This window comes from Enhydra lutris, unplaced genomic scaffold (genome assembly GCF_002288905.1).
Source record: "Enhydra lutris kenyoni isolate GAN:26980312 unplaced genomic scaffold, ASM228890v2 scaffoldscaffold31, whole genome shotgun sequence".
In the NCBI taxonomy this organism is placed as follows: Eukaryota; Metazoa; Chordata; class Mammalia; order Carnivora; family Mustelidae; genus Enhydra; species Enhydra lutris.
Window position 1 is genome coordinate 4,781,569 of NW_019154115.1, and position 12,678 is coordinate 4,794,246.

The 12,678-nt window shown below is 45.8% G+C and overlaps 1 protein-coding gene across 3 annotated transcripts in view; it reads left to right on the forward strand.

Moving 5' to 3' along the window:
- Nucleotides 1-5,607: 5,607 nt before the first annotated feature.
- LOC111153173 (CUGBP Elav-like family member 6) overlaps nt 5,608-12,678 on the forward strand; it is a 30,632-nt gene continuing 23,561 nt past the window's right edge. For 2 of the 3 annotated variants that reach the window (XM_022512001.1, XM_022512002.1), the window contains exons 1-2: nt 5,608-5,869; nt 9,610-9,692. In XM_022512001.1, coding sequence (XP_022367709.1) covers nt 5,608-5,869; nt 9,610-9,692 — 345 coding nt within the window. The remainder of the gene's footprint in view (nt 5,870-9,609; nt 9,693-12,678) is intronic. The other variant, XM_022512003.1, reaches the window with a different exon arrangement.

Consider the following 12,678-nt stretch of genomic DNA (forward strand, 5'->3'; position numbering starts at 1 on the left):
ATTCAGAGTTTCATTAAAAAAAAAAAAACACAGAGTTTCATAATAGGAATCAACACTGAGATGAAATAGATACTGGAATTAACTGCCAGAGATTTAAAACAACCATCATAAAATGCTTCAAGAAGCAATTACAAACACACTTGAAACAAATTTAAGAAAAAAAAAATAGAGAGTCTCAGCAAAGAAATAGAAGATATTAATACGAACCACAAGGAGAATTGAGAACTGAAAAAATACCACAACCAAAACGAATAACTCATCAGATGGGCTCAACATCAGAATACAGATAACAGAGGAAAGAATCAGTGAACTTGAAGACAGAATAGAAGTTACCCAATCTGAACAACAGAGAGAAAACAGACTTAAAAAATTTAACAGAGCCTCAAGGACTTATGGGATTATAACAAATGATGTAACATTCCTGTCATCACAATCCTTGAGAAAAAGGGGAAAGAGGAAGAGGTTTGTAAAAATACTTAAAGAGGACACCTGGGGGGATCAGTTAAGTATCTGCCTTCTGCTCAGGTCATGATCTCAGGGTCCTGGGATGGAGCCCCACATTGGGCTCCCTGCTCAGCAGGAAGCCTGCTTCTCCCTCTCTCACTCCCCCTGCTTGTGTTCCCTCTCTTGCTATGTTTCACTTTGTCAAACAAATAAATAAAATCTATTAGAAAAATACTTGGGGCGCCTGGGTGGCTTAGTGGGTTAAGCCTCTGCCTTCGGCTCAGGTCATGATCCCAGGGTCCTGGGATTGAGCCCACATCGGGCTCTCTGCTCGGCGGGGAGTCTGCTTCCCTCTCTCTGCCTGCCTCTCTGCCTACTTGTGATCTCTGTCTGTCAAATAAGTAAATAAACTCTTTTAAAAAATACTTAAAGAAATAATGGCTAATAATGATAAAAATTTAGCAAAAGACAAAAAAATCTATAGACTAAAGAAGCAGAGCAGGAACACCTGGGTGGCTCAGTTGGTTAAGCCCTGCCTTCTACTGGGGTTGTGATCCCAGGGTCCTGGGACTGAGTCTCGCATTGGGCTCTTTCTCAGCAGGGAGCCTGCTTTTCTCTCTGCCTCTGCCTGCTTGTGCTCTCTCTCTCTCTGACAAATAAAATCTTTACAAAAATAAATAAATAAAATAAAGAAGCAGAGCAAAGCCCAAACAGGATAAAGCCAAATAAATTCACATTACGATAGGGATGCCTGGTTGGCTCAGTCAGTTAGGTGTCCCACTCTTGGTTTCAGTTCAGGTCATGATCCCAGGATTGTGAGATCAAGCCCTGTATTGGGTTCAGCACTTGACATGAAGCCTGCTTGAGATTCTCTTTCTCTCTCTGCTCCTATCTTCTCTCTCTCTTAAAAAAAAAAAAAAAGAGGGGTGCCTGGGTGGCTCAGCCATTAAGCATCTGCCTTTGGTTCAGGTCATGATCCCAGAGTCCCGGGATCAAGCCCCATATTGGGCTCCCTGCTTGGCAGGACTCCTACTCCATCTCCCACTCCCCCTGCTTGTCTTCCCTCTCTTGCTGTCTCTCTCTCTCTGTCAAATAAATAAGTAAAATACTTTTTAAAAAAAGACACATCAGTCAAACTTCTGATAACTAAAGACAAAGATAACAATTGTCAAAGCAAGAAAAAAATGACACCTTACCAATGGTGGTGGTGGTGGTGGGAAACAATTCGAATGATAAAAGATTTCTTATCAGAAACTATGGATGTCACTTTTAAAAGTGACACAACATTTTTAAGTGCTGAAAGAAAAGAACTGTCAAACTAGAACTTTATATCTGCAAAAATTTCCTTCAGGAAAGAAGAAATCAAAACCTTTTCAAACATAGGAAAGCATAGAGAATTTGTCAGCAGTACAACTATCTTAAAAGAATGGCTAAAGAAATTTTTGATATGTAAATGAAATGAAGAAAGAAGGAATCTTGGAGGGGCACCTGGGTGGTTCAGATGTTAAGCGTCTGCCTTTGGCTCAGGTCATGATCCCAGGGTCCTGGGATTGAGCTCCTCATTGGGCTCCTTGCTCAGCGGGAAGCCTGCTTCTCCCTCTCCCACTCCCCCTGCTTGTATTCCCTCTCTGTCTCTCTCTTTCTCTGTCACATAAATAAATAAAATCTTAAAAAAAAAAAAGAAGAAGAAGGAATCTTGGCTTATCTGGAAGGAGGAAAGAACAATGGAAAGAACAGAAGTATCGGTGTATACAAGAAGCTTTACTGCTCCTTTCTGGACTTCCAAATGGTTCTTGAATAACATTGTCTTATGTAGTTCTCAAAATATGGAGAGAACAGGGGCACCTGAGTGGCTCAGTCATTAACTGCCTGCCTTTGGCTCAGGTCATGATCCCAGGGTTCTGGGATCAAGCCCCAAATCGGGCTCCCTCCTGGGGAGGGGGAGCCTGGTTCTCCTTCTCACACTCCCCTTGCTTGTGTTCCCTCTCTTGCTGTGTCTTTCTCTGTCAAATAAATAAATGAAATCTTTTTAAAAATGGAGAGAACATATTTAAGACACTTATAAATGAGGGAATATAAAAGGAGTTAAAGTAGTAAGTTTTCTGTACTTCACTCAAACTCATAAAATTTTAACACCAGTAAACTGTGATATTTATGTATGATATACCTAGAATAAGGAACAAGTAACCCTTAGGAAGGCAAAAGACAAAAAAGGGGGGAAAAAAAACAACTTAGGGTCCCTGGGTGGCTCAGTCGGTTTAAGTGTCTGCTTTTGGCTCAGGTCATGATCCCAGGGTCCTGGGATTGAGTCTCATGTCAGGCTTTCTGTTCAGTGGAGATACTGCTTTTCACTCTTCCTCTGCCCTGCCCCGCCCCAATTTGTGCTCGCGCACTCTCTCTCTCTCTCCCCCTCTCACTATCTCAAATAAGATTTAAAAAAAAAAAGAAGAAAACAAACAAACAAAAAACTAAGTGGCAGATTTAAGCCCTAACATATGGATAATTACATTAAACGTAAATGGTCTAAATACAGCAATTAAAAGATGAAGATCAGCAGCTTGGATTTTTAAAATGACCCAATTATATGCTGTCTACAGGAAATTCTCTTCAAATATAATAATATAGGTAGATTGAAAATAAAAGTATGGAAAAGATATGCAAACATTAACCAGAATAAATCAGGAGTGGTTATACTAATATCAGATAAAGTAGATCTCAGAGCAAGAAATAAAGTAGATCTCAGAGCAAGATCTAGAAGAGAGAATGACATTACATAATGATCGAAGGGCCAATTCACCAAGAAGACATAGCAATTCGAAATTTCTTTGAACCAATCAACAGAACTACAAAATATGTGAGGAAAAAACTAATAGAACTGAAAGGAGAAATAGTTAAATTCACAAGTAATAGTTGATAAAACAACTGCTCATAAAGTGAGCAAGGATATAGAAGAACTCAGCATCATAAAGGAACAGGTTCTAATGGTCATTTATAGAACACTCCACCCACCTACAGAATATACATCCTTTTCTTTTTTTTTAAGATTATTTATTTATTTATTTGACAGAGAGAGATCATAAGTAGGCAGAGAGAGAGGAAGGGAAGCAGGCTCCCCGCCGAGCAGAGAGCCCGAAATACATCCTTTTCAAGCACCAACAAATCATTTACTGAGTTTGATCAAGTTCTGAGGGTCACAAAACCTCAACAAATGTAAAAGAATTGAAATCATACAGATTATTTCTGACCAAAATGAACTCAAACTAGAAATCATTTACAGAAAGATAACGGGAAAGTCTCCAAACACTTGGAAACTAAACAATACAATTATAAATAATCCATGGGTCAAAGAGCAAGTTGCAAGGAAGTTAAAAAATACATCAAACTGAATAAAAGTGAAATGTTTTGGCAACACACTTCATAATTAGGTAATTAAAAGGGTAGCTTTTATTAAAAGTTAAAAAATTAAAAATCACAATTTATTTCTGAAACTGAATGTTTCTCTAAGAATATTTTGTTAATTCCGATTGCTACTGCTGCTCTTTAACAGTTTCTTGGAGTGGTCAATCAGCAGAGGTTAGCAATTTTATTGAAAGAAAGCAAGAAAAAAGTTTTATGAAATAATTATAGAATTTATAAATTATTTATCCCTATTGGATTCTTCTGTTCAAACATCATTAGCCTATCAGAACATTCAGACATAAACAAGAGTAATAGGATTCCCAGTTTTGATATTTTGCTAACTTTCGGCCATATAAAAAACAGCTCTACACATAATTTTTTTAAACAGACGTGTTTTTGTGAAAATAAGAGGCGAACATATTCAACAAATTGTAACTTGATTTGTATCTTTTAAATATTTAAATACACTGTATGTGTATTTCCCTTTCTTTTTTTCTTAAGATTTCATTTATTTATTTGACAGATCACAAGTAGGCAGAGAGGCAGACAGAGAGAGAGAGAGGAGGAAGCAGGCTCCCCGCTGAGCAGAGAGCCCGACGCGGGGTTCGAACCCAGGCCCCTGGGATCATGACCCGAGCCAAAGGCAGAGGCTTTAACCCACTGAGCCACCCAGGCGTCCCTGTGTATTTTCTTTCTTCTCTTACCCTGTGCTCAGCGGTTGTTAGAGGCGGTCCTGTCCTCCTTAACTCTCAGAGCCACAGCTCCCTTCTCTAGAAAAGGATGATAACATTTCTGAGCTTACGGAATTGGAATGAACGAGGCAACTGAGCAAATATGGCTAATATAAGTTCCCTCACTCTCCTGAGGAGGAATCCGTGTCCAAGGAATGTTTTGGAGTTTTGTTTTGTTTTATTCTTTTTTTCTCTCATTAAGAATTTGTTTTAACTTTTATTTTGGGGGATGCAGGGGAGACGAACGTGCTTGAGGCGCGTGGCTAAGGAAGTGAAGGCACCGAAGAGAGATGTGTGATGGGGCGGGGTGGGATCGGCTCCGAGGAACTGGCTTTGGTAGTGGGAATGAAAAAGAGGAATCCCCATCCACCCCCGCAGGAAACGCTCCAGTGATTGGAAGTGTGTGTGGCTACGTGTGTGCCTCTGTGTGAGGAGGGGGCTAACTCCAACTCCCGCAGACATCACCACGCATGACGAAGCTACTTCCCCTCACGCGGTCCAAGGCGCACACGCGCGATCCACAGCCACGCCCGCACACTCTCGACACACACAGGGCGTCCAAGGGTCCAGTTGCCATGGCGAACAGGAGCGCGTGAGCCCAGCCGCCCCTCCCGCCCCCAGCCGAGCCTGGTCAACTCCAGCTCTGATTGGTCGCTGCTTCCTCATTATGCAAATCATTTGCGTAGACTCGGCAGCAGGCTGCCTGACGTCACTAAGCACGGGGGCTGGGGCTCGGGGCTCGGCTCCGGGAGAGCTCGGGCGGGAGCCCGGATAGCGCCGCGCGGGGACCTCAACCCAGACCCCAGCGTCCCGCCGCCTCTGCCCCGTCCTGCCCCGCCCCCTGCCCCGCCCCTTTCCAGCCCGCCCCACCCCCTCTACGCCCCTCCACCCGGACCCCGCCCCCTGTGCAGCCCCCCGCCCCCGCCGCCCGGACCCCGCCCCCTCCCCCCTGGCCCTCATCACCGGTCCAGGGAGGGGACGGCGGGACAGGCGGGACTAGTGGGACCGGCGGGAGGGCGGACCGGGCGGGGATATGGCCGCGGCGCCCGGAGGGTCTGCGCCGCCCGCCGGCCCCGGCCCGCGCCTAGGTTTCAGCACCGCGGACAGCGGCGTCGGCATGAGCGGGCTAAACCCCGGTCCTGCCGTGCCCATGAAGGACCACGACGCCATCAAGCTCTTCGTGGGGCAGATCCCGCGGGGCTTGGACGAGCAGGACCTCAAGCCGCTGTTCGAGGAATTCGGCCGCATCTACGAGCTGACGGTGCTGAAGGACCGGCTCACCGGCCTCCACAAAGGTGCGCGGGGTCAGCCCAGCCCAGCCCAGCCCAGCCCAGCCCTGCCCCAATCCGATTAGAGTGGGCCCGACCCAAACCCCAGCCTCAACCGCAGCCCTAACCTTAGATCTACCTAGAGTCAGTCCAACACCAATCCAATACCAGTCCCACTTCAGCCCAGTCTCCTCTCCAGATCACAGAACCCCCAACCTGGAATTTTCTTTCTGATATCCTCCCACTGATCATCATTCTGATCCCCTGACATGTTCTCCACTCTAACCTCTAACTCCCTACCTTTCACCTCTCACATCCCAACAGTCCCGACCTTTCAGTTGGACCTTTCTCCACCCCTCTCATCAGACATTCCAAATCCTGGAATTCGGAAAGTTATTTGACCTTTGATATCCTCAATCTCTCAAACCCTGGACCCAATCATTTCTGGCCTCCTCCCCCAATCTGGTACCACCCCACTCAGGCCTAACCGCCTGCACATATATCTGGACTTGTACCCCTCATTCTGGCCTCTAAGCTCAGCCAACCCCCACAGAGCCTTCCTTTGAGGCAGATTGCTCCCCGGCCCCTCCCCAAACCCAAGGTCCTTCCTTCTTCAGAATCCAGGCCTGGTTAACTCACAAAATCCAATTCCCCTCAAGGAGGCTCTCAGCTCCAAATTCCACCCTTATGTTGCACAATAACCCAATCTCTCCACCCCCCTGCCAGAATGCCAATACTCTGCCTCTTCCGACTTGATTCCAGAACCCTGACCTCAGCTGGGAAAATCTACCACCTTGTGCCCCCTTGTCTCATGTTTCCTGTCAGCTGAACCCACCCCTCTTTTATCCTCTAATCTCCCCACTAGGTGCCTCATCTTTACCCCTCCCCAATCCTCTTTATAGCCTCCTGCTCTCCCTCTTTCACAGGCTGGTCCTGGAGCAAAGCCTGTGGACCAGAGCTTCAGGGTGGGTCAGGTTGAAGAGGCAGAAGGGATTTTTCCCCCCCCTGCCCTTGCTAGAGAGACAGGCACCAGAGTCCTGTCCAGCCACACCCCTTTCTTCCTGTAGAGAGAGGGAGGAGGCTTGTTTACATGCAGAAAAGTCTGTCCAGGCTGGGCTGGAGTAAGAGAGCTGGAGTCACATGTCATACAGGGGCAGGGGAAGGAAATTATTTGAGGAGAAACACTTCTACCTCTCTCCACGTTCACCACACTTCAGTTTCAGGATTTGAGGGGGAAGGGTCACCAACTATCCTCCATGATTTTCCTAGGAGAAAAGTGGTGGGCCCTGGATACCAGCTAAAGATACTTTCCTAAGGGCTGAGAGCTGGAATGAGGCTGCCACCTCTTTTCAACTGGGAGGTTTTGGAACGTCCCTAGGCACACTTACACAGGGTCTTCACAAAAATGCCCACAGAAGATCTGGGACCAGCGAGGTAACAATGTGTCTTTGACACTTTGGGGTGGGGTTACATTAAAAGGGGCATGAAAGAATAAGACTATGCCACCCAGATTCCTTCTAATGCTGTCAACTGCCTGGCTGTCCACCCATCCATAGCAATTCATCTTCTTATTTTCTAGACATTTATTTCAGTATGTAAGCACAAGCTAATCTTTCTGGGCCATCTGTACAATAAGGGAAGTGTATAAGATACCTTTAATTATCACTCTTCTCATTCAAATACCATCAGAGTCTCTGAATTGTTCCCTCATCCTTTTTCTCCCTCTCCATTTAGCTCTAATTCTTCCTGTTTCTTATTTTCGTGTGTCTCTCCCTCAAGTCATGCTTCTCTGTCTTTTCATCCCTCTTTTTTCCACCCCCTATCCCAGGTAGTCCACATGGGGCTCCTTTGGGCAGCAGTTGGGCCCCTGAGCCTTTCAGACAGGCCCCGGCCCTGCCCAGTTCTGACGTCAGCTGATATGGCTGAGTGGCGGAAGATGGAGCAGAGATGTAAGCAAAATCAGGTGTTTAGTATATATCCCCAAACCAACCCGAAGTTCTCCAAGGCAGGGTTGCCTTGCAGGATGATTGGGGAGGGTCTCCAAGTCAACATCTTCCCTTCTTTCTCCCCAGCAACAGCGACATCCAAAAGCCAGAGTGACTCATTTTCCTTCTGATGACTGGGTACTGAGGGAGGCAGCCACAGTGCTTTGAAAACAACGTCAGCCTAAGAGGAGATTCGAAACCCTATTCTGCCACTGACACACTCTCTGGGTTCAGTTTCCCTATCGATACAGTAAGAGTTTGTCTCAGGTGTTCTCTAAGGTCTCTTTAATTAAACGAATAGCTGATAGTCACCCACCTTAAGGGCGCAGCCACATAGAAGACACAGAGAAAATGTTCCCATTTGCCTTCCTAGTCTGCTGAGGTCTAAGTGGAAAACTTCATGAAGCTCCTAATGGCTTCTCACATCCACCTTCTCTTCCTTCAGTCTTTCTCCTTCCTAAACTCAGAAGGCTCTTTTTGAAAACATAGATCTTATCATGTCAGATCCCCACTTCAAATCCTTCAGTGGCTCTTCATTGCTCTTAGAGAAAAGTTCAAAATCCAGACTGAGGCCTACAAGGTTATAGATGACCTGATCCCTACACACCTCACCATCCACTCTGCCTCCTTTCACCAATCTCCAACCATACTAGTCTTCCATCCATTTCCCCAAGACACCAGATTCTTGCCTCAGTCTTCATACGTGCTATATCCTCAGCCTGAAATAATCACCACCCTTCTTGTCACCTTGTTAAGCCCTGTTTGTTATTGAGGATTCAGTGTGTTCTTTGAAGCATTCCTCAACCATTTGGACTCAAATTACATTCCTCTCATGATTCTTTACATGATCCCCATGAGAATAGGGAATGTGTCTGCCTTGTTACCACTTCATCCCCAAGCCTGTTATAATGCCCCACCATAACAAGTCGTACTCAACAAATATTTTTTGAATGCGTGAATGCTCAGTGACTACTGGAAAGGAAAAGATCCCTGCCTCAGTGCTTCCTAGCAGGCTACAGTTTCTGAGGCTGAACCTAAAGGGGAGTAGGACTGATCCTTAGACTCAACCCAGTCTCTGTCCCATAACTACTGGTTCTTTCAGAGAAGTAAGATTTGGGGCACAATAACCCTTTAACAGGCCCTATCTTGAAGTACTGGGAGAGCTGACAGATCAAGCTTCTTCTATAGGATTGGAGGTCCCTGAAAGTTCCTCTCTGCAGAAAGTCCTTAAATCAGCCCCATCTTGCAAGCCTCAAATTAACCCATTCCTCAGCTTCAAACTTGGAGGAGGGAGGCATTAAGAAGAAGTTGGGATATCTTGGGTTTGACTCCCAACCCTCCTCCACCTTTTGCCTCCTCCCATCTGAAACTTAGTTGGGAAGGAATTGAGGCTGATTCTGGGAGACTCTGTGAGTATAAATACGAAAAGGAAGGGAGAGGCTGGGGTTAAAGCTGAAGGAAAAGCCGCTTAGGGAGGTTTAACCCCAACCGGAGTTATGGCTGGAGTGGGGAGGGGAGATGTGGGATTGTATGAGCATGTGGCTGGATGTGGGTACACATGTTCCCTAGGCAAGAAGCCAGGAGCAAATGAGAGGGAGCCAGAGTCTGGGACTCAGATACATGAAGGCCCTCCATTCAGAGAAGGCGGGAGGCAGAGAAGGCTTCTCAGAGCAGTGCCTTGTGAAAGGAGAGTGGCCTTAAGTTTGTCACTTAATGGGATCTTTCCACGAAGAGTATTTGGGGGTTTCAGGAAACCCCCTGAGCCAGCCTCTTCCTCTCCAGGCTGTGCCTTCCTCACCTACTGCGCCCGGGACTCTGCTCTCAAGGCCCAGAGTGCACTGCACGAGCAGAAGACCCTGCCAGGGGTAAGTCCACCAGGGTTGGGGGGTGGGGATCACCTCAGGCTGGGGACATGCCCTATGTGCATGCCAAAGTAGCATGTAGGGGCTGGGCTGGGACCAGGAACTAGAAGCAGAGTCACCTTTCTAGACGTTAGCTTACCCGTGCCCCAAACAGCTATAGGTTCTTTGGTATATTTAGTCTTCTGGCTCAAAGAAATGAGCTTAACACTTGGGCCAAATATTCCACCTTACCTTTTCAGAGTGGCACAAGTGTTGTGCGCTATGCTAGAATTTGCCAGTCTTGGCTAAAGTCATGGCTTAATGTGTCATTTGTCCCTGGTGTGAGAATATATGCAGATACATGGGGTAGAGACTCTGCTGGGCTGGTATCCTACTTTTTCCCAGTTCTAGGGTCCTTTATAGCACTTCCCTTTGTCCTCTTCCTGTAATGTTTTTTTGAGTGCCTTGACTCACCAAGATTGCTTTCCTTCTTTTCCCCCAAACACTTGGTTAAAGCTAAGAGGACCCGGTTATATGTGCGCAGTTAAGCCATTATATATCAATGGCACCTCATATGGCATTAGCTAATGGCTAATCACTGGACAAAAAGCAAAGTGGGACCTACAGACCATGTGGCAGGAAGAGAATGGTGATTGTTAAGAACTAGTGTGGGTTCACCAAAAACAAATCATACAACAGAACCTCATTTTCTCTTGTCAAAGGAGTGATGGATCTACAACAAAAACACCATTCCAATGCCCTGGGCAGGCCAAGGCTGGGACTATTTCCAGTTCTAAGCTTCAGACTTAAGAGGACCATTAGCCTATCAGAAAGAGACCAGGATGGGATGGGGACATAAACTATGTCATGAATGATGATTTGAAGAAATTGGAGATATTTAGCTGGAGAAGATAGGCTTTAATGGGGGCTTTAACAGGGAGGCATCACAACATAATGATTAAGAATACTACTTTTTGAGTCTCGCAGACCTAGATTTGAATCCCAGATTTGTCATTTAAGTTCTGTGTCTCCAGATACATTATTTAGACTCATGAGCTTCGATTTCTGCGTCTGTAAGGACTGGGTTATACTAACACTTAACTCACTGGGCTATCATGAGGATTAACTGAGGCTTAGCAAGTACCTGGCACAGAGTAAGATCTCAATAAATATTACTGTTGAGGTTGGGGCAACCACCTTCAGATTATTAAGAGGATTTGGTTTGCTGTGGGTGGTTCTAAAGGGCAGGATCAGGATCAGTGGGTATAAAGAACAGACACTAATTTCAGCTCAGTATAAAGAAATCACTTTTCTGAATCAAAGCTGTCTAGCAATGGTACAAGGTTTGCCTAGAGCTGATCAAGCTGTTAGTGGACCGTCAGTTCATAAGACTAATCCCAGTAACTGAAGCAACTTGAGCCTCACTCTTTTTTTTTTAAGATTTTATTTATTTATTTGACAGAGAGAGAGATCACAAGTAGGCAGAGAGGCAGGCAGAGAGAGAGAGGAGGAAGCAGTCTCCCTGCTGAGCAGAGAGCCCGATGTGGAGCTCGATCCCAGGACCCTGAGATCATGACCTGAGCCAAAGGCAGCAGCTTAATCCACTGAGCCACCCAGGCACCCCGAGCCTCACTCTTGAAGACTCAGCATTAAGTAACACCAACATATTATCCTCACCAAGTCTCTGTGTGTAGGCTCTGGAGTCAGACAGACCTGGGTATGGATCCAGGCCCTACCACTCACTAACTCGGTGTATGACCTTGGGCACGTTTACGTCTTTACTTTGAAGCCTAAGCATCCTCATATGTAAAAACAAATTCATAGAATAGTCATAATAATTAAGTGAACTAACTCACATAAAGTACTTAGCATAGTTCTCTGTAGACAACAAGCACTCAATATGGGTTAGGTAGTGTTGATGGTAGTAGTAATAGTAACAGCAGTGTTTGTAGGGGTAGTAGTAGAAGTTATTACTCATCCAGCCATGGGAGCAAATGACTTCTGCTGCTAAAATTGAAAGTCACTGAGACAAACTGTAACATTCCATGTGGGAAACAGCATAGTAAAGGTGCAGAGACAGAAGGAACAAGATGGGTGTGAAATGGGGTTGGGAGTGTGGAGGAGGGCCTGTGTGAGCATGGGCCAGGCCAGAGAGAAGATCCACCAGAGGGCAGTGGTGGAAGAGGAAACTTTGGATGCCAGGAAGAGGGACTTGGACTTTATCTTGAAAGCAAATGGGAGCACTGAAAAAATTAAGATGAACTTTGGAATTAAAAAACAAAAGCAAAAGCAAAAAATCCTCTTCAACCAGCCACACGGCTCCACAAAGAGAGGACTGAATGAGGCTGAGGGCACCTGATATAAGAGCTGTGAGGCTCTGGACTAACAGAATAATTTCTGAAGGAGAAAAGAGAAAAAATAATAACTAACATTTGTTGATTCCAGACAGTGTTCCTAGCATTTTGCACGTTCAAAGTCATTTAATCCTCTAACAAGGAAACTCAGTTAAAGGAAACAAGTGACTTACCCAAGGTTATGAAGCTACTAGTAGGAAGACCTGGGAAGATGCAGGTAGTCTGGCTCCAGAACTCATTCACTTAACTACTACACTATTACCTGGGCCAAGCTGGTGGCAGACAGGTCTAAAGTTCTGAAGGGGATGATGACTGGGTTCATCTGCCCTCTCCCACCATTTCATCCGCAGGCTTCCAACATGGCCTGCCTTTGCACTGCCAGGATTGGCTTTATTCATCCTCTCCAGCTTAACAAAGTGAAAATTAATATTTAATTATTCTCCTAAATGAAAATCGATGGCTCTGTTGGCCAGCCCAAGCAATGTCCATGCCATCAATCTTTCTTCTGGGCCTGCCAGGGGCAGCAGCAGCTTTAGTCACCTGGCCTCAGGCCCACCAGCATGAAGGGAGGAGGGTGTCCAGCTCTCTGTAGGCACTGGGTCCTGGGCACAGCTGCCATCTGCTGGAGAAGCAGGGGAAGACTTTAATCTGGGCTC